The following is a 21,112-nucleotide window of genomic DNA, read 5'->3' as shown; positions in this document are numbered from 1 at the left end:
AAAAAAAAAAAAAAGAAATAGTAGAGGTCTATTCGATAAAATTAGCTTTTTTATAGTTGTTAATTGTTTTAATAACATTTAATTGTTAGCTATTCGAGTAATTTTTATGAAATGCTGAAAACTAAACGTAATATGAGTTAACTTTTTATAAAAACATTACATTAATCTCTAAAAGTTAGTTCAAAAATTATGTTACTAAATATTATAAAAAATTGCATTTAGCAAAGCTATTAAAAAAGCTGTTGCTGACCACAACATTAAAATATAAACAACCACCACTTGTAAGCAAGCAAAATCCTTTTCGGTTTTTCCACAACCTCCAAATGCCTAAGGTCCGCCTGTTTAAAAAACAAATGAAAAAACAAAAGTTATTTGCATATCTATGGACAAAAGTTAAATTCAAAGTTAAAATTTTTTTTCTCTTTTTAATTCGAATCTCAAATTCAAATGCAACTCATTTATTAAATCAACTGAATAAGTAGATTCGATTTCAATTTATTAAATTTGTAAAAAAAAAAAAAAAAGTTTATCTTGAGCCGAGTCTCAAACAATTATGCATAGGAGTAGGAGGTGGAAATAAATCTACAATTTTTTTTTTTTTTTTTAATTTAGCAGAGACTTTCGTTTCCTTGTGGTTCTACCAAACACATATTTGTGGACAACATTTTCTTTCTCCCCAATAATTGGAGTTGTCTTTACTTTTACGTCATTATTTAAATGTTATTTGTGTGATTTCTCTTCTTTTTTCATACGCATGTCGAATAAGTACATATGTTTTGGATTATGCAAACATATAAATTACAAAACAATTCACTTTTATAGTAAAAATAAAAAGTAAAAAATTTATATTTGACGCCATCCATACATCAGCATAACGTAATAATTTCTTTAAATAAAGAAAATTATACATAATTGATAAATAATAGTCGGAACATATTGATTTTCTAAAAAACATTATAAAATGTTTATATCGCCTTTCTTAAAATTAAAACTTTTCCATTTAATTTTATTACAAAAGCAGAACAAGGTAAAATGGTATGTGGAATGGAGGGAGTAATATTTATGGTTCGATTTAAGTTTTCATTAAAAAATTAAAAAATTTCAATTCAATTTGATTTTTATAAACCTAAAACATAAACTTAAAATAGTTGTACAACACCAAATTGGCTCAAATCAACTGAATTGATTGGATACATTATTTGATTTGATTTGGTTTTAAAAATATACAGAATAATATCTCTTTCTTCTTAATTGATTTTTTGTTGGATTTCTTTTTCTTGCATACAAGCTTTCCATATTTTCATATTTCAAACATTACTTGGCTGAATCTCACCCAACTAAGGTAAGAACAAGTGAAATCCCACAAAAACAAGAAAAAAAAAAAAAAAACTAATCTAACATTTCATCAAGTAGGTAGATTTACCAAAATATTCTTCAACTAAGCTTTAGTAACAGTAGTGTTAGTAGCAGTACCCAACTGAATCTGATCATCATTTTCACTACTAGCTGCTTTCTTCTTCAAGTTCTCCTCCTTCAAAGCAGACCTCCAATTAATGAAACTACCAAAAAGGACCTCCATATCCTCCAATGTCCTTCCTCGTGTCTCGGGCAAACATGTAAAAAAGAAGGTCCACGCTACCGTTGCTATAGCCGCGAACAGAAAAAACGCCCCTCCTATTGTTATTCCTTTGTACAGTGAAATAAAAGTCGTAGATATGACCCCACTTGTTACTCCGCCCACAGCCACTCCCATACTCGCGCCTTGAGCGCGTAGCCTCAACGGAAAGATCTCAGAACTATACACCCATGTGATGGGGCCCATCCCTATTGAGAAAAATGCCACGTAGGCTAATACCATTGTTATACACAATACTATAGCCCATGTTAGCTTATCGTGCGAATGATCTATAATGGTCAACGAAAATCCAAGGGTCGCTAACGAAAATATCATTCCAGCAACACTTGCTAGGAGCAACGGTCGCCGTCCGATCCTGTCTAGGAAAAACGTAGCCACTAAAATGAACATTGTCTTAACAAAACCAACGGCTACAGTTGCAAGTAACTTCTTATTATCTGATGTGATCCCGGCCTTTTCAAATATTCTGGGGCTGTATAATACGACAGCGTCTATACCCGAAGCTTGTTGGAAGAAGTGAATCCCGATCGCACAAACTAAGATATGGCGAACGGACGGTGTAGGATGGAGGAGTAATTCCCGCCATACACCTTCACCATGGGATTGTTTTTGCACTTGAACGATGTCGTCGTTGCAATCTTGAGGAATACCTGCGGCTTCTTTTATATCGGCGAGTCTTGCTTCAGATCCTTCTTTGGAATCGGAGGTCCTGTCCAGGACTCCCTTGGCTTCACCGAGTCGGCCTTGCAGAATGAGCCAACGAGGTGACTCGGGCATGACAAGGACAATTAGAGCAAGGAAAACTGAAGGAACTGCACCGATTCCAAGCATGAACCGCCAACTCAAATGAGTTGGAAGCTTTGAGAATGCAAAGTTTGATACGTAGCCGAGCAAGATCCCGCCGTTAATGAATACCTGTCAATTAAAAAACGCCGTTAATGAATAATGAATGCAAATGTTTTTATTTATTAAGTATTATAATATTATTATAAGCTATTTTTGGTGTAATGTATTAAATTATTTATATGCATTTTAAATATAACACTTTTGGTTTATTTGTTTTAAAGATGAAATTTTTAAATAAAAGATTTTTTTTTTCTTTTTTTAACATCTCATAGTATTCAAGTAAACTTGTCCCAACATAAAATATAAATCTATTTTCAGAACTAAAAAATTTATAGTTTTTCAAAGTGATAAATAAAGATAATATATAAAATGACAAGGACTATATTATATAATATATTAATGTATACGTACTTCAGGAAATGAAGTGAGAAATCCACGAGAGGAAGCCGGAGACACTTCAGCAGTATAAACCGGTGCAATCATAAGAGCATAGCCGACACCAATCCCGGCAACAAACCGCCCTACCATCAGAAACGCATAAGTTGTGGCAAATCCCATTAGAAGAGCTCCCACAAAGAAAATAGCTCCAGCCACCACTATAGTATACCGCCGCCCTATCCAGTCGGAGGTCCGGCCAGCTGCGGCTGAACCAACTAATGAGTATATGTTAAATGTTCCCACCAGAACTTCTACTTGAAAATCAGAGATTTTCAGATCATCTTTGATGTAGATAGCCGCTCCACTCATCACTCCAATATCTACAAAATCATACATATATATATATATATATATAACCAAATCATTACAATTCAAAGCTTGGAATCCATTTCTTGTTTCTTAATTCTTTATAGTCAAAGAAATATATAAATGGAGATAAAACTAAAAAATGGTTTTTAGTAGAAAAAAAGAACTCACCATAACCAAGTAAGATAGAAGTCATGGAAGCCAAAACAGCACAAGCAAGAGCAAATTTATTACTTTTGTGTTTCTTTGGAGGATCGAAGTCTGCAAGTCTTTTCTCTGTTTGGTTTTGGTAGTTGCTGGGATTTGCAACATCCTTCTCTGCTGTGTTTAAAGCAGTCATCTCTCTTTAGCTTAACTGATAGCAAGAAAGAGAGACAGAGAGTGTTTTGAAATGGCTGTGTTAGCGTTTGTTAAGGTTGATTTGGATAAACTCAAGCAGCCATATTAGGAGAGCAGAACTCCGGGTTCTGCAGCTCCATGAGAAACTGGACCTGCTTAAATAGACAACAAGGGCTGGCTTTTTCTTTCTTCCCTTTTTTTTTTTTACTTTTTTTTTTAAATAAAAAAATTAATGTATTATCAATTTGGGTGACCTGGTAACCTGTTGATCCGATTAAAATGGTTGGATTTTCATTTTATTTTATAAATTACAGCTTGTCTTAATATTATAACTAGTGACATGGCCAGCATGTGTATATTCATTGTATTTTTTTTATTAATAGTTTTCTCTTGTAAATGTAATTTAATTTATATATATAATTTTTTATTAATTTTTATTACAATATTATAAACAATTTACATTACTAAATTAAAAATTTTACACAAGAATTTCTTAAAAGTGAAATTGTACGTGGTTTGCAGGGATTTAATTATAAAACAAGCATTTCAATTAGACTAGTAATTCTACTAATAATCTAATCTACAATTTTCTAAAAAAAAAAAAAATCAATTCACAATATTATTTATAATCGATGATTCAAGCAAGTTAAATTGAGGATCAATATGAGATAATTTAATTGAATATTCGATTAAAATTATTTAAATTGAGAATCGACGCGATGTAAATTAAAATTTATTTTATTTTTAATTTATATTTTTATTTTAAAAATTGATAAAATTATATTTATAATATAGTAAAATTGGTCAAATTTTTTGAAAAATGCTACTAATACAATATTTACTCATTTAGTGAATATGCATGTCAGTTACGTTACTGACTTACGTATTATTAATTATTATTTTATTAAGTTAGACCAGTCAAAAGAACCACCTTAAAATCTTAAATTCAACAAATGGATTTTATAAGAAACACCTTGTAATTTTTTTAGTTGGCTTTATATCATAAACTCAATTTTATAACAATGGATTTATTAATAATTAAAAATTAAATTATATTGAAATGAAAAAAAAATTAATATTGTAATATAATTTCAATATAACTAAAATGAGGAAGAAGCTACCAAAGATTATATTAATCTAGTAATTACAAGAGTAAATTTAAAAAATATTCAAAATTTGACATATTATAAAATTTATATTCACCAAAAACTGAAATCATATTTTAATTTAAGAATTGCACAGCAAACCAAAGTTTTGATTAAAATATTCAAACACAACATGTATACCGTTCAGCAAATAAGGAATGATAGGTATCATTTTTATAGTATTTTTAGTATAGTTTTATTTAGAATTTTTATTAAATTTATCACTTTAATTAAGTTTTACTTCATTTTAATTATAATTTTGTTCAAACTCCCTTGAATCATAATTCACTTAATCTTAAAAAAATTTGCAGGATTTTGGCACAGAAAAGAGTATTAAAAAGCAAAACACTAAAGCTCGAGCACACCCAGTCTGTGCACCTTAGCACGCCCGTGCTAAATTTAAGGAAAATTAAGTGGAGAGTCAGACACTAGCACGGCCAGCCCGTGCTATCCGACACGCCCGTGCTAAACTTAAGAGAAATCAAGTGGAGAGTCAGACGCTTACACGACCAGCCCATGCTATCTAACACGTCTGTGCCTAAAGAACCTCAGGGCGTGTTTACTTAGCACGCCCGTAATGCAATCTACCTTAGAGAGTTAGAGCCTAGCACGCCCTGTCCGTGCTAGGGAGCATGCCCGTACCATAGAAACTCCTCTAAGCGTGTTACATAGCACGGCCCATGCTGAATCATTCAGAGGTCCAGACTCTAGCACGCCCAAGCCGTGCTATATGACACGCCCGTGCTACTAAGGCGAAGCTATTTTGAATAAAAACGCAATCCAGTCTTTTTAATTCACATGGGCCCACCTCAGATATGTTCCTAAACGTGCAAAACATGATCTAAGTCTATTTAGGAAGAAAGAAGAGTCTTAACTAAGAAGAAATCCTTAGCCTAATCAGTTTATGATCTCCAAAGAAGATTTCGTATTTAATAAGGATTCTATTTTCTAAACGGAGTCAGATTCTCTCTCAGGATATCTGTAGTTCTAATTAGAAGATTAAGCAATAATCAATTAAAAATTCATAATTGAAAATTTTTTATTAAAATTAATCCAAAAGTAAAATTTTAAATATATTATTTATTGCAATCAAATTTAAGGGCAAGTGCCCGATAATTCTATTTCTATGCTTAAAGTGTGGTTTCATCATATTCTGGTCGGTGGCTGTTAATTGGTGAGATGATAGATAAGTCATGCCTAATCACACGCACTACAAAAAAAACGGCATTTTGCGATCGACAAATCGGTCGCAAAATGCCAAAAAATCGGTCGCTAAATTCAATTAGCGACCTATCTGCGACCAAAACACGTCGGTCGCAAAAATTCTTATCGCAAAATATTTTGCGATCGATTTTTTCCGTCGGTCGCAAATTTGCGACCGATTTTTCGGTCGCAAAATTAAAAAATCGATCGCAAAATTTGGTCGTGTTTTCATGTGCAAATGCTGTCGCAAATTAGTTGCAAAAAAAGTCTGTCGCAAATTGGTCGCAAATTGTTGTATTTTGTCTTTAATTTGACATTCCTCAGTTTACCATTCCTAGCTTTCTTTTTCCCTATTTTGTTTGTCATTTGAGAAGACTTATCTTCTTTTCCAACTTTATGCTTTTCACTATTATGAAAGCATTAATATATATTTACAGAACTGAGGATGGAGGAAATACTTGAATGGCTTTGCTATTTTTGAGACTTGTCAGATTATGTAGGAATAATTAATGAGGAATAGTTAGATGCAGATTATTGCTCTATATAACAAATTATTCCTCATTAATTATTTGTTATACAGAGCAATAATCTACATCTAACTATTCCTCATTAATTATTCCTACATAATCTGACAAGTCTCAAAAATAGCAAAGCTATTCAAGTATTTCCTCCATCCTCAGTTCTGTAAATATATATTATTAATGCTTTCATAATAGTGAAACGCATAAAGTTGGAAAAGAAGATAAGTCTTCTAAAATGACAAACAAAATAGGGAAAAAGAAAGCAGGAAAGTGATAGGAATGGTAAACTGAGGGATGTCAAATTAAAGACAAAATACAAAAATTTGGAACTGGGTTAAGTAACTGTGTTATGACTAGTGACGGTACATTAATAATAGATGGACTAACCAGGCATTACTGGACATTAATTCAAAACATGTGAATCGAATAATAAAATTCCATCAAAGTAACACAGTAATAAAACCTGATAATGTGGCAGCAATCACTTGTTTTGCTTAGCAGCAACAGTCCTCTGGACAATTGAAACACCATCTACAAATTTCGTCCGAAAGGGGACATTGGCATTGTTGAACATGCCTTCTTTCAGTGAAACCACAATAAACTACAAGATAATTCAAAAGAGACAAGTGTAAGACAAAATATCCTAGCATATTATGCTTGAAAGCAAATTAAACATCGGGTGCCATTCCCAAGCAATAACCAAAATTCACTTTACACATTTGCTGCTAAATTATTCCCTTTGCCACTAAGTGCATCAAAAGAAAATTATTTGACCTGGGAATGTGGAAAGTGAGCTTTGATCATTCTCCCTATGTTCTGTGTGTGGCATAAATCAAGAGCTGCATCAACCTGTCAAACGGCTCAACATTAAATCACTGGCAAATACATTCATGACAAAATTTTACTGCAAATTATGAAACCACTAGACACTAGAACCAAATGTAGAGTTCATTTGAAGTAGTTTCAGTATATAAAAAAATAATAATAATTTGTATTTTGTGTGCACATGCCTAATATAAGACACATATGAAGTACCATTCAGAATCTCCTCAACAAAGCCCCTAAAATGACTTGTCCATTTCCTTACACGCACCTTTTATATGAAAATGGATTATGCTTGAATATTTCAATTACAATGTCATAATAGATTTCAAATTTAATCCAATATGTCTAAAAGGGAAAAGCTTGGTATCAGCTTTTGCAAGATCCCAAATAATAAATGAAAAATCAACTAAACTATACCTCGTCCAAAATTAGAGAAAGGGCAAGCAGAGATCGTTAGCCTCCGCTTAGCTCTGACAAGGATTGTTTCCAATGGCAAATACACATAAAATCGCAAAACTTACCAAAAATAATATTTGCACAATCGTTCCTAATCGCAATTAATAGTTTTGTGTATTTGACAAACGCATGCTAGTAGATTAATTGCCAGAATTGTCAATCACAATCGCTTAAGGTAACAATAATACTAATAATAATAATAACAACAACAATAACAATAACAATAACAATAATAATAATAATAATAATAACAATAATAACAACAATAATAATACTAATAATTATAATAATAATAAGAACAGTAATAATAATAAAAATAATAATAATTTTGACTCCCCTAAAAAAATTCTAATCGCAACTCAACCATATACTAAATAAATTAATCGCAACCATATACAAAATTCTAACAACAATATACAAAATCAACCATAAATTAATATAATAAAAAACAAATAAATTCGAAAAAAAATTTCGAAAAATTAATTGCAAAATAAAACTAACCTCAGATTGTTTCGAAACAGAGTGACTGGAGTGCAAAGGGAGCGAGAATGGCGGCGTCAGGCGGGCTGGAACGGTGTCAGGAAGGGCCGGAGCGGCGTTGCGGACGGAGGAGAGGAGAGGAGAAGGAGAAGAGAGAAAGAAGAAGAAAGAAAAAAGAGAGGGCGCGGCGTTTAAAGCCCTAACTTTTGCGACCGAAACATCGGTTGCAAATTTTATAATTATCGGTCGCAATTTTTAATGAGCCGACATCGTTTGACTATGGACAATATTTGCGACCCATTTGCGACTAAATAAATCGGTCGCAAAAAATCAGTCGCAATTTAGTCTCCAATCGTCTCAGAACTTTGCCCCATTTTTTACGCGCGAAATTTTACTGCAGAAAATCACTTAGTCTCACATCGGTCGCAAATCCGTAGTACACAGGTCGCAAATTATTAACCATTCTCGCGGGAATTTTCAGCGCCAAAATTTGCGACCGATGGCTTATAAGTCGCAAATCGGTCGCAAAACTGCTACCGATTTAGGTCGATCGCAATTGAACGTTTTTTTTTAGTGACGAGTACCCACTCTTAAAGTTCTCTAGTGGATTCATTATAATTAGCAATTTGGGGGTCCCTTCTCTCTGGAGATTTGATCAAACGAGGATGAGTTATAATCGAGTTGTCAGATTCTCATACACATTATTTAATTATGCATGGACCATAGCTCCTGGATTCAAGACAAGACTCACACGTGGAATTTAGGACACAAATGGCAAACAACTACATCAAGATTTAATTACATTATTTTTTAAAAAAAATATTTGAAAGAAAACAAAAAAGAAATATTGTAAGGTCCTTTTAGGAGTCGATTTACAAGTAATTTTACTAGTCGGATTCAACCCAATATTGGACCACTTCTTCCAAATTGCAACAAACTAAGTAGGCCATTGGCCAACCTCATGCATACAATAAACCAAATTCTTTGGTCATACATACAAGAAAAGAAAAAAAAAAAAAAGAAATAGTAGAGGTCTATTCGATAAAATTAGCTTTTTTTTATAGCTGTTAATTGTTTTAATAACATTTAATTGTTAGCTATTCGAGTAATTTTTTATGAAATGCTGAAAACTAAACGTAATATGAGTTAACTTTTTATAAAAACGCTATATTAATCTCTAAAAGTTAGTTCAAAAATCATATTACTGAATATTATAAAAAATTACGTTTAGCAAAGCTATTAAAAAAGTTGTTGCTGACCACAACATTAAAATATAAACAACCACCACTTGTAAGCAAGCAAAATCCTTTTCGGTTTTTCCACATTTAATAATAGCATTTTATCTTTTTACAAGAATTAAAATAATGGTCGGAACATATTGATTTTCTAAAAATACATTGTGAAATATTTACATCGCCCTTCTTAAAATTAAAACTTTCCCATTTAATCTTATTACAAAAGTAGAACAAGGTAAAAATGGTATGTGGAATGGATTTAAGTTTTCATTAAAAAATTAAAAATTTTCGATTCAATTTGATTTTTATAAACCTAAACCATTAAACTTAAAATAGTTGTACAACGGCTAAAAAATAACCAAATTAGCTCAAATCAACTGAATTGATTCGATACATTATTTAATTTGATTTGATTTAAAAAATATACAGAATACTATCTCTTTCTTCTTAATTGAGTTTTTGTTGGATTTATTTTTCTTGCATATAAGCTTTCCATATTTTCATATTTCAAACATTTCTTGGCTGAATCTCACCCGACTAAGGTAAGAACAAGTGAAATCCCACAAAAACAAGAAAAAAAAAAAAAAAACTAATCTAACATTTCAAGTAGGTAGATTTACCAAAATATCCTTCAACTAAGCTTTAGTAACAATAGTATTAGTAGCAGTACCCAACTGAATTTGACCATTATTTTCACTATTAGCTGCTTTCTTCTTCAAGTTCTCCTCCTTCAAAGCAGACCTCCAATTAATGAATCTACCAAAAAGGACCTCCATATCCTCCAATGTCCTTCCTTGCGTCTCGGGCAAACAAGTAAAGAAGAAGGTCCACGCTACCGTTGCTATAGCCGCGAACAGAAAAAACGCCCCTCCTATTGTTATTCCTTTGTACAGTGAAATAAAAGTCATAGATATGACCCCACTTGTTACTCTGTTCACAGCCACTCCCATACTCGCGCCTTGAGCGCGTAGCCTCAACGGAAAGATCTCAGAACTATAGACCCATGTGATGGGGCCCATTCCTATTGAGAAAAATGCCACGTAGGCTAATACCATTGTTATACACAATACTATAGCCCATGTTAGCTTATCGTGCGAATGATCTATAATGGTCAACGAAAATCCAAGGGTCGCTAACGAAAATATCATTCCAGCAACACTTGCTAGGAGCAACGGTCGCCGTCCGATCCTGTCCAGGAAAAACGTAGCCACTAAAATGAACATTGTCTTAACAAATCCAACGGCTACAGTTGCAAGTAACTTATTATCATCTGATGTGATCCCGGCCTTTTCAAATATTCTGGGGCTGTATAATACGACAGCGTCTATACCCGAAGCTTGTTGGAAGAAGTGAATCCCGATCGCACAAACTAAGATATGGCGAACGGACGGTGTAGGATGGAGGAGTAATTCCCGCCATACACCTTCACCATGGGATTGTTTTTGCACTTGAACGATGTCGTCGTTGCAATCTTGAGGAATACCTGCGGCTTCTTTTATATCGGCGAGTCTTGCTTCAGATTCTCCTTTGGAATCGGAGGTCCTGTCCAGGACTCGCTTGGCTTCACCGAGTCGGCCTTGCAGAATGAGCCAACGAGGTGACTCGGGCATGACAAGGACAATTAGAGCAAGGAAAACTGAAGGAACTGCACCGATTCCAAGCATGAACCGCCAACTCAAATGAGTTGGAAGCTTTGAGAATGCAAAGTTTGATACGTAGCCGAGCAAGATCCCGCCGTTAATGAACACCTGTGAATTAAAAAACGCCGTTAATTAATAATGAATGCAAATGTTTTTATTTATTAAGTATTATAATATTATTATAAGCTATTTTTGGTGTAATGTATTAAATTATTTATATGCATTTTAAATATAACACTTTTGGTTTATTTGTTTTAAAGATGAAATTTTTAAATAAAAGATTTTTTTTTCTCTTTTTAACATCTCATAGTATTCAAGTAAACTTGTCCCAACATAAAATATAAATCTATTTTCAGAATTAAAAAATTTATAGTTTTTCAAAGATAATATATAAAATGATAAGAACTATATTATATAATATATTAATGTATACGTACTTCAGGAAATGAAGTGAGAAATCCACGAGAGGAAGCCGGAGACACTTCAGCAGTATAAACCGGTGCAATCATAAGAGCATAGCCGACACCAATCCCGGCAACAAACCGCCCTACCATCAGAAACGCATAAGTTGTGGCAAATCCCATTAGAAGAGCTCCCACAAAGAAAATAGCTCCAGCCACCACTATAGTATACCGCCGCCCTATCCAGTCGGAGGTCCGGCCAGCTGCTGCTGAACCAACTAATGAGTATATGTTAAGTGTTCCCACCAGAACTTCTACTTGTAAATCAGAGATTTTCAGATCATCTTTGATGTAGATAGCCGCTCCACTCATCACTCCAATATCTACAAAATCATACACACATATATATATATATAACCAAATCATTACAATTCAAAGCTTGGAATCCATTTCTTGTTTCTTAATTCTTTATAGTCAAAGAAATATATAAATGGAGATAAAACTAAAAAATGGTTTTTAGTAGAAAAAAAGAACTCACCATAACCAAGTAAGATAGAAGTCATGGAAGCCAAAACAGCACAACCAAGCGCAACATCCTTCTCTGCTGTGTTTAAAGCGCTCATCTCTCTTTAGCTTAACTGATAACAAGAAAGAGAGACAGAGAGTGTTTTTAATGAGTCTGCAGCTCCATGAGAAACTGGACCTGCTTAAATAGACAACAAGGGCTGGCTTTTTCTTTCTTCCCTTTTTTTTTTACTTTTTTTTTTAAATAAAAAAAATTTAATGTATTATCAATTTGGGTGACCTGTTAACCTGTTGGATTTTCATTTTATTTTATAAATTACCGCCTGTCTTAATATTATAACTAGTCACATGGGCAGCATGTGTATATTCATTGTATTTTTTTTATTAATAGTTTTCTCGTGTAAATGTAATTTAATTTTTATATATAACTTTTTATTAATTTTTAGTATAATATTATAAACAATTTACATTAATAAATTAAAAATTTTACACAAGAATTTCTTAAAAGTGAAATTGTACGTGGTTTGCAGGGATTTAATTATAAAACAAGCATTTCAATTATACTAGTAATTGTACTAATAATTTAATCTACAATTTTCTAAAAACAAAAAAATTCAATTCACAGTATTATTTATACTCAGCATCCCTATCCATGGTGCCTTACCATGGTGACCCTATGGATGAAATAAGGCTATTAGAGACGAGAATAACATCTTGAATGGCATATGGACCGAGAATATGAGAGGAGAGACCCGGCGTAATGCTCTCCTCTGCCCCGGGGCCGGTATGCGGGACCGAGCCCTAGTGAGCTAGGTGCGGGCATCGTGCTCTATGAAGAGGGGCTGATGTCTCCGTAGGGAAGGAGCTCTATGGACACTATAGGGCCGAAGAGCCTATAGTGCGCATCTCTTCTTAAGTGAAGGTTTCCATAAAGATGATTTAAGCTAGTTAAATTGAGGATCAACATGAGATAAATTAATTGAATACTCGATTCAAACTAATTAAATTGAGGATTGTTGGCTGTTCTAATCTACTATAATTACCTATCTTCCAATAGCGCAATCAAACATAAATTAAATCATTAAGTTTTATGGTTGTTTTGTGAATTCATAACTTAAGATCATTAACTTATGAAAACCCCCTTGAGCCAAACCATATAGATTCCGCATAAAGTTATTATTCTCAAGTAATTTATTACCTTTTTCATATCAAAAACCCTTCTCCCGATAGTGATTAATGAAATAATTCAATCCAGGGGAGAAACTCTGCCTGGAAGCTTTAAGCTCATTAATAAATTATAACAAGAACAATGAAAACAAATCTAATATTATAAATTAGATTCAAATTAAGTTACATCAAATCCCTAGTATAAGAATTTAGCTAGACATAGTAAGTAAATAAAACTCAATAATACTTGAATAATTCTTCATAATCAGTGATGAACAATGAAAAGAAAAATAATATTAAGAGTTTAGAGATAAGAACTAGGTAACAGTTATGTATATGGTTTCCTTGAGACCTTTGAGAGAGAGAGAACTATATAGAAAAATACTAAATTTCGAGATACCAATCAATGAAAAGTTTCCCTCTTTATATAGACCTCCTGAAGGTAAATCTGACTCCGTTTAGGAAATAGAATCCTTATTAAGTACAAAATCTTCTTTAGGAGATCATGACTATTTAGGCCTTGGATTTCTTCTTAATTCGGACTCTTTTCTCTTCCAAAATAAGTCTAGATCTTATTTAGTATGTTTAAGAAACTATCCGAGGTGGGCCCATGTGAGAAAATGATTGATTTGCATTTTTAGTTCATGTCAGTTCTGCCTTCGAAGCAAGGGCGTGCCACCTAGGGATTTGATATAGCTTAATTCGATTCCAATTTATAATATTAGATTTGCTTTTCTTTGTTCTTGATATAATTTATTATTGAACTTAATGCTTCCAGACAGAGTTTCTCCTCTGGATTGATTTATTTCATTAATCACTACCAGAAGAAGGGTTTTAGATACGAAAAAGGTAATAAACTACATGAGAATAATAACTTGATGCGGAAGCTATATGGTTTGACTTATGGGGGTTTTCATAAGTTAATGACCTCAGGTTATGAATTCACAAAACAAATTATAAAACTTAATAATTTAATTCATGTTTGATTGCGCTATTGGAAGATAGACAATTAGACCGGATTAGAATAACTAACAATACATCGGGAGAACTTATTAGTGATTTTAGGGTTGTTTCCCCTATTTGAACAATCAAATTTAATTAACAAACTAATAAAATAAATTGGATAGAATTAAGTGAAATCAAAATCCCTAGTAGTTTTAAACCCTTGATTTCTTTACATCTAAATATTGTTTCTTGATTCCTTTCTGTTTTATTTTAGATTTTTCTTTTCTTATAATAAATCTCTCTTATTGTTGTTTAAATAATAATAGGTTAACAATCCCTATATTACTTGATATTCAATCCCTGTGGATACGATACTCTTTCACTCTATATTACTTGTTGCAATTTCGTACACTTGCGAAAATCACTGTCAAGTTTTTTGCGCCGTTGCCGGGGATTGGACCGGATCACCCGGGTGACAGCGGGAATACTCACCACTATACTACAACGACAGTGATTTTCACGATCAAAAACTTGACAATGAAAAGATTATGAAATTGATAGTTCGATAGTTCTGGCCATCTCAATTTGGCCAGAACAATGAATTCCTTGAATCATGTTACTGACTCAGATTGCTTCCCTCTCATATTTTGTCATTAAAGAACAATTAAGTTTATGCAGAGTCTTATATCAATATATTTTGATTTTTTTTTTTCAACTCTTTGTAAAATGTTATGACTTACCAGCATCCTTGTGTTATCAATTATATGTGAATTGGAAACACTATGTTACGTGCACATGGATTGGAGGGTGATAGAGCTGAAAAATATATAAATGTAACACACTCAAAAACAATACAATCACATGCCATATTCTACAGTTAAAATTTGCAATCTGAATTGTGTTACTGTTTACCTATTTGCGACTAGACATCATGACTTAAACATTGTGTTGCAATGTATGTCTGTGGCTCTGTGCATATGTGTATCTTATGTATTTATCTGTAGATTGGTAGATCATTATCTGTCAAATGCTATTCAATGCCCAATAACCAAACATATACTTACTGTTATTTCAGAATAGTTCCTTTCAAGCGCTGTTACCAATTGTTCGACAACATATTATTGATGGTTTCGCTGGAAAGGCCCTTGACATATTTCAAAGGGAATTTGACTTCTTTGACAAAGTCACATCTATTTCTGGTGTTCTCTATCCAATTCCTAAGGAAGAACGTCGAGCTGGTATTCGGAGGTATACTTGAGTTAATGCTTTTAAATCTTCTTCTTTATATTTTGTATCTTGCTGTTGATGTTTCTATGAACTTGCGACGACAGGGAGTTGGAAAAAACTGAAGTGCAGGGAGAGGACCTTTATTTACCAACTGCTCCTAACAAGCTTGTCAGGTGTATACAGGTGGACAGTGGAATACCGTTACAGTCAGCAGCAAAAGTTCCTATAATGATTACATTTAATGTGGTTGACCGGGAGACGCCAAATGAAATAAAACCTCAAGCTTGCATTTTCAAGGTACGGTTGTGAACCTTTTAATGTGTAAACTTTGGATTAGTGAGAAAGTCTCTGGTTTTAAGATGCCCGTGCAATAATTAAATGTATAAACTTAAGAAACTAAGTTTAGCCACAAATTAGACTTTCAAATAACTGATATTTTGAAATTAATACATATATATACATGTATATGCCTTTTTGCAAAAACCAACTTTGTTCAACTTTGTTCCGCATCCAATTAAGTTTGATATTATGTTTGCTAATATTGGGATTCAACATAGGAATTAAGTCTGGATTTATTATGCCCAAGTAAAAACTAAGCAAATATCACATGTAAAATATACCAAAAAATTAAACATTATTTAATACGTAGCCTAATGTTCTTTAGGGGGAGGGGGAAACAACTGAGAAAAACAGTAGCAGTTTGCCACATATCTAGCTTCTCACCCTCACTGGAAGCATATAGCAAACTTCAAAACTCACGACTGCACTTAAAGCACAAAACATGCACAGCTCACATATGCATTATCTACTTTTCTGCCTTGATAGACATCTTCTTCACACCCATTTAATGAATAGTAAGGATTTACACAAAGTTGGGATAAATATATTACAAAAGCTATAAGTCCAGACTCCAGACCAAAAGCAAAAGGAGGTTGTGCGCCTTCTTTTAACAAGCAGCAGGGACTGTGCTTTCAGGTTCAAGAGATATACAGGCAATTTAAGTTGAAATAGAGTGCATACAATTATGTTGATGGTGAAATTTACTTGTCATTTTCAGAAAATAGTTCGACTTGTAATGAGGTGCAAGTTTTGATTTATTAGTGTAAATACAATTTTTTTTTTTTTTTTTTGAATTTGAAAATTGCAAAATAGTATTGATTCTACATAAGTTAAACTAGATGGTTGGTCCAATCAGGATATACGATATTTCTCAGTGATCTCTTTTGGCCCGAGTGGGGTCTTCATTTGACTATTATTTGATAATGATACACAATCCCAATCCTTATTCCAAATTCCCATTGTCCTCATTTTAGTTGGTAGATTTAAGTCCAAATATAGTCGGATCCTATCTTTGCAAGTGAAATATTATTATATAGCAATGAAATTTTTGGATTTAATACTTATAATTGGTAATTCTAGTTTCCATTAAAGGTATCAATTACAGATGGTCTTGTTGAAACATTCTCTTATGGTACATTTATGCACAGGATGGGTATGGTTGAGCACGAATGAGCATTAATTGGGTCAAACGAATTTGATACCAACTGAACTGAACTATATACACCTGATAACAAAATCGAAACGTTCCAGATCAGTATCAACTATATATATTTGTAAGAACATAATTACAATGATATATTGCTAAAAAAATATGTTAATAATGATAATTGATTATTTTGGTTATCATTTTTTAGGTGTCTAAACTGATAATTTGGAAACTGAATTTTCTGTTACTGCAATAACTGTATTTCCTTTATTGAAATAAGCCAATTTGTTGGTTCGGTTTAGTTGTTTGATAATAACCAAATAATGCGCACGACTAATTTTGGGTTTCTGATTTGGTAACTTCATTGAAGTTTCTAAAACTGTGCTACAAAATCTCAATAAAACAGATAAAATGCTGATTTTTAAAGAGATGTATGTCATATTTTGTAAATTAAATTTTCTGGATTTGAAATTTTTATTTTCCAAATTGAGTTGTATTCTCACAAGTGTTTTTCCTTTTTTAAGGTCGGTGATGATTGTCGGCAAGATGTTCTTGCTCTTCAAGTGATATCATTACTTAGAGACATATTTCAAGCAGTGGGACTTAATCTCTATTTGTTTCCTTATGGAGTTCTTCCAACTGGCCCGGAGAGAGGTATTATTGAGGTGAGCTCTGATTTTCCATCATCATTAAACTGAAATGTGTGCTTGTGTCTAGGGCATTGCTATATTGGATATGGATCCATACGGTGCATACATGGAATTGAGGTGATTACTAGTGTGATATGTCATATGTGTGTGAATTGAGGTGATTTTCTTTTCAAGCCATGTTTGTAAATGTAACATGGTTATTTAAACTTTAAAGTGCAAGTTCCATTCCGGGATGATTGTATATGATTCAAGTTTCATTTCTTTTCGTTCTTTTTGGTTCATAAGTTTGATATCTCTAAACATCAATTAATCATAAAGTTCCTGATTATAGATTATATTAGACTAGTGCCTGAAATTAATAACTGGAGTGCTCTCAAACCTTTTTTTTTTTTTTTTTTTTTTTGTGATTTGTATTAGAATGTTTTAGATATTTTTCTTTTATTATGGAAGAGTCTCGCAGTAACTTTATTCCTGTTTGAAAATGTTATACACTTAGTAGTGTTTGGCAAATTAAGAATGCCAATGATAGAGAAGTTTGTGGTGATTCTGATAAAGCATGCATGCGCATTTTGCATGTATGTTATCACTGCCATGGATAGTGTTGTGTTAGATTAACAGATAGCAGTTCTTGTGAACTACAATCTACCATTAGCCTTTGCGCTTGAGTTCTTCGCAGTGTGGGAAGTTATGGAGAATTCTGGGCTTGCCCATGATCCATGAGGTGCTTTCTGTTTTGAATTTTCTTGAAATTAATTGAACTTCTTGCCTAATTTATAACAAGCTTATGTTCAAAGAAACAAAAAGATCCAAATATATCTTACATAATGGGGGATAAAAATAAAATGCCATATATTCTTGACCTTTCATCTCCCCATGTATCTGAGAATGATATCTTTTAGTTCAAAATGAATCACCTGCAAAATTGTGCATGCTATCTTTCTTAGTATCTATTCTTGAATCATACAGGTGGTTCCTAACTCGCGAAGCAGAAGTCAAATGGGTGAAACAACAGATGGTGGTTTATTTTAGATTTTTCAACAGGATTTTGGGCCTGTAGGCTCTCCTAGTTTTGAAACTGCACGTGAAAACTTTATCGTTAGCAGTGCTGGTTATGCAGTAGCCAGTCTTTTGCTTCAGCCGAAGGACAGACATAATGGGAATCTTCTTTTTGATAGGTATGAGATCTTTTGCCCGATCGTTTCCCTTGATTTTACAATCTTCCAACTATTTTTTCTTTAAAAACATGATAGCTATGGGGTTTTCAGGAAAAAAGAAAAATGTAAAGAAAAGAAATATTAAGAATTTGACTCTTAACATAAATGTCAATGCAGTGATGGGAGGCTAGTTCATATTGATTTTGGTTTCATTTTTGAAATATCACCTGGTGGAAATATGAGATTCGAAAGCGCACACTTCAAGCTGAGCCATGAGATGACCCAATTATTAGATCCTTCTGGTATTATGAAGAGTGAAACCTGGAACCAATTTGTAAGGTAAAATACGCTCTGCATTTTTATTATTGTGTATGCATTTATCAGTCAATATTTTTCGAAAGCTGAGTTCTTGATTCTCTTCTTATGATCCGCAGCTTGTGCGTCAAGGGTTACCTTGCAGCCCGTCGTTACATGGATGGGATAATCAACACCGTGATGTTGATGTTAGACAGCGGATTACCATGCTTCAGTAGGGGTGATCCAATCGGAAATCTACGCAAGAGATTTCATCCTGAGATGAGCGAGCGTGAAGCTGCCAATTTTATGATCCGCGTGTGCACAGACGCCTACAACAAGTGGACAACTGCCGGCTATGACTTGATACAATATCTGCAGCAAGGCATTGAGAAGTAGAACCAATATCATAGAGCTTCTAACATTAAATGTACATGATTGCTTGTAATTTTTGTATTAATTTTCTTTTGTCAGTCTTACAGCTGTAATTCTTTTCAAGGGATTTCCACCTTAGAAAAAGGAAAAAGCTTTTGAGGTAAAAGATCTGTAAAAAAAAAAAAAAAACGGCACTTTGTTTGTAAACTAGTGGTGGGATTCCCCCTTGTTTATTAATGAAAATTCACTGCTTCTTGGAAGAACAATCACACATCACATGTTACAGTCTGGCTGTTTTGGATTTGTTAATGTAAATTCTCTCTCTGCGTTAAGTGGTATTTTTCTGGCTCTCTTGAACTAAAGAGAACATGAACTTTTTTTCTAATTTTATAGGTTAACTGTGGAGTTGTGGCTCATTTTTTGTGGAAGAATTTACTGTTTATCAAACACTCCGACAACAGACAAGGATATGAATTCTGGGACGAGGGTATTGATGATCTAGTGCAATTCTTTTTATATTTATTGTAACTTGCACATGAGAATTTATATAAATCGGAGTTTAACTTTCATTTTTTGAATATATTGAAAAAATAGGAGATTGTATATGCACATTAATTTAAAATAAAAAAGGAAATTATGTCTATAGAGTATGGAGACTTCCGATCCACTTGAAGTTCTTGATTCATCGGTGTTTTCGACTAACATTAATGTGTTCTAAAATCCAATTATATTTTGTATCATTACCAACCATGCATTAAATAGTATTTTGGTCAATTATGGTAATAATAATATTTGTTTGTTTAAAAAAAATTTAAGTGATATATAGAATGAATAATGAAAAATTAAATTTTATAATGATTTTTAAAAGAAGCTCTAATTAGAAGATTAAGCAATAATCAATTAAAAATTCATAATTGAAAAATTTTTATTAAAATTAATCCAAAAGTTGAATTTTAAATATATTATTTATTGCAATCAAATTATCGGGCAAGTGCTCGATAATTCTATTTCTATGCTTAAAGCGTGATTTCATCATATTCTGGTCGGTGGCTGTTAATAGGTGAGATGATAGATAAGTTATGCCTAATCACACGAGTACCCACTCTTAAAGTTCTCTAGTGGATTCATTATAATTAGCAATTTGGGGGTCCCTTCTTTCTGGAGATTTGAGCAAACGAGGATGAGTTATAATGAGTTGTCAGATTCTCAGACACATTATTTAATTATGCATGGACCATAGCACCTGGATGCAAGACAAGACTCACATGCTTGCTCTCTCTCCCCATCTCCTTCATATTTCCATTTCTCTTCTCTTTTCTTTTTTCCATTTAAACATCAAGTAAGAACTATGTCAAGTGGATTCTGATCTAATAACTTAAATTATGTCTTATCCATTTTCATCCATGATTCTCATATTTCATTTCTGTTCTATTACACTGTTTATAGTCATTAGCCACCTTTCCATTTTGCTACGTGCCTACCATGTGGAATTAAGGACACAAATGGCAAACAACTACATCAAGATTTAATTACATTTTTTTTTTTAAATATTTGAAAGAAAACAAAAAAACAAAAGTACAAGTATAAATATTGTAAGGTCCTTTTAAAGAGTCGATTTACAAGTAATTTTACTAGTCGGATCCAACCCAATGTTGGACCACTTCTTCCAAATTGCAACAAACTAAGTAGGCCATTGGCCAACCTCCTGCATACAATAAACCAAAATCCTTTGGTCATACATACTAGAAAAAGAAAAAAGGAAATAGTAAAGAATGTTAAGGATTTATTCAATAAAATTAGCGTTTTTTGATAGCTGTT

General features: G+C 32.9%; 5 protein-coding genes across 5 annotated transcripts; 2 read left to right on the top strand and 3 right to left on the bottom strand.

Annotated features, from left to right (window-relative positions):
- Positions 1 to 1,224: 1,224 nt before the first annotated feature.
- On the bottom strand, positions 1,225 to 3,705 carry LOC149492420 (putative polyol transporter 2). Its single transcript, XM_089716724.1, has 3 exons — positions 3,398 to 3,705; positions 2,894 to 3,240; positions 1,225 to 2,551 (listed from the first exon to the last, which is right to left on the bottom strand). Exons 1-3 carry the CDS (start codon positions 3,564 to 3,566, stop codon positions 1,439 to 1,441), a joined length of 1,629 nt encoding a protein of 542 aa, XP_089572850.1. The 5' UTR covers positions 3,567 to 3,705; the 3' UTR covers positions 1,225 to 1,438.
- Positions 3,706 to 6,806: 3,101 nt separating this feature from the next.
- Positions 6,807 to 8,658, bottom strand: LOC149492419 (uncharacterized). Its single transcript, XM_089716434.1, has 4 exons — positions 8,591 to 8,658; positions 8,217 to 8,394; positions 7,209 to 7,283; positions 6,807 to 7,035 (listed from the first exon to the last, which is right to left on the bottom strand). The coding sequence occupies exons 1-4, from the start codon at positions 8,656 to 8,658 to the stop codon at positions 6,916 to 6,918; spliced, it is 441 nt and encodes a 146-aa protein (XP_089572560.1). The 3' UTR covers positions 6,807 to 6,915.
- Positions 8,659 to 9,850: 1,192 nt separating this feature from the next.
- Positions 9,851 to 12,168, bottom strand: LOC149492418 (polyol transporter 5-like). Its single transcript, XM_089716661.1, has 3 exons — positions 12,010 to 12,168; positions 11,508 to 11,854; positions 9,851 to 11,178 (listed from the first exon to the last, which is right to left on the bottom strand). Exons 1-3 carry the CDS (start codon positions 12,092 to 12,094, stop codon positions 10,066 to 10,068), a joined length of 1,545 nt encoding a protein of 514 aa, XP_089572787.1. The 5' UTR covers positions 12,095 to 12,168; the 3' UTR covers positions 9,851 to 10,065.
- Positions 12,169 to 12,734: 566 nt separating this feature from the next.
- On the top strand, positions 12,735 to 19,504 carry LOC149492416 (phosphatidylinositol 4-kinase alpha 2-like). The gene is made up of 7 exons (XM_089716433.1): positions 12,735 to 12,800; positions 15,184 to 15,356; positions 15,440 to 15,632; positions 17,346 to 17,486; positions 18,438 to 18,646; positions 18,803 to 18,964; positions 19,060 to 19,504. Exons 1-5 carry the CDS (start codon positions 12,735 to 12,737, stop codon positions 18,498 to 18,500), a joined length of 636 nt encoding a protein of 211 aa, XP_089572559.1. The 3' UTR covers positions 18,501 to 18,646; positions 18,803 to 18,964; positions 19,060 to 19,504.
- Positions 18,724 to 19,318, top strand: LOC149492417 (phosphatidylinositol 4-kinase alpha 2-like). Its single transcript, XM_089716432.1, has 3 exons — positions 18,724 to 18,728; positions 18,803 to 18,964; positions 19,060 to 19,318. Exons 1-3 carry the CDS (start codon positions 18,724 to 18,726, stop codon positions 19,316 to 19,318), a joined length of 426 nt encoding a protein of 141 aa, XP_089572558.1.
- Positions 19,505 to 21,112: the final 1,608 nt, after the last annotated feature.

This window comes from Jatropha curcas, chromosome 11, assembly GCF_041381405.1.
Source record: "Jatropha curcas cultivar XTBG-Jc1 chromosome 11, XTBG_Jcur_1.0, whole genome shotgun sequence".
Taxonomy (NCBI): Eukaryota; Viridiplantae; Streptophyta; class Magnoliopsida; order Malpighiales; family Euphorbiaceae; genus Jatropha; species Jatropha curcas.
Note: the sequence above shows the minus strand (reverse complement) of the source record. Positions and strands in the feature narration are given on the sequence as shown.

Excerpts from the sequence above, each read along its gene's own strand:
- LOC149492420 (XM_089716724.1), bottom strand. The coding sequence starts at position 3,566 with ATGACTGCTTTAAACACAGCAGAGAAGGATGTTGCAAATCCCAGCAAC. Across the intron at positions 3,241-3,397 it reads TTCTATCTTACTTGGTTATG|ATATTGGAGTGATGAGTGGA; the intron begins GTGAGTTCTTTT and ends ATGATTTTGTAG. Across the intron at positions 2,552-2,893 it reads TTCTCACTTCATTTCCTGAA|GTATTCATTAACGGCGGGAT; the intron begins GTACGTATACAT and ends TTTAATTGACAG.
- LOC149492419 (XM_089716434.1), bottom strand. The coding sequence starts at position 8,658 with ATGGTTAATAATTTGCGACCTGTGTACTACGGATTTGCGACCGATGTG. Across the intron at positions 8,395-8,590 it reads AGACTAAGTGATTTTCTGCA|GGCTTTAAACGCCGCGCCCT; the intron begins GTAAAATTTCGC and ends CGCAAAAGTTAG. Across the intron at positions 7,284-8,216 it reads CTGTTTCGAAACAATCTGAG|GTTGATGCAGCTCTTGATTT; the intron begins GTTAGTTTTATT and ends GCCGTTTGACAG.
- LOC149492418 (XM_089716661.1), bottom strand. The coding sequence starts at position 12,094 with ATGAGCGCTTTAAACACAGCAGAGAAGGATGTTGCGCTTGGTTGTGCT. Across the intron at positions 11,855-12,009 it reads TTCTATCTTACTTGGTTATG|ATATTGGAGTGATGAGTGGA; the intron begins GTGAGTTCTTTT and ends ATGATTTTGTAG. Across the intron at positions 11,179-11,507 it reads TTCTCACTTCATTTCCTGAA|GTGTTCATTAACGGCGGGAT; the intron begins GTACGTATACAT and ends TTTAATTCACAG.
- LOC149492416 (XM_089716433.1), top strand. The coding sequence starts at position 12,735 with ATGAGAGGAGAGACCCGGCGTAATGCTCTCCTCTGCCCCGGGGCCGGT. Across the intron at positions 12,801-15,183 it reads GTATGCGGGACCGAGCCCTA|AATAGTTCCTTTCAAGCGCT; the intron begins GTGAGCTAGGTG and ends CTGTTATTTCAG. Across the intron at positions 15,357-15,439 it reads CGTCGAGCTGGTATTCGGAG|GGAGTTGGAAAAAACTGAAG; the intron begins GTATACTTGAGT and ends TTGCGACGACAG.
- LOC149492417 (XM_089716432.1), top strand. Across the intron at positions 18,965-19,059 it reads ACCTGGAACCAATTTGTAAG|CTTGTGCGTCAAGGGTTACC; the intron begins GTAAAATACGCT and ends TATGATCCGCAG.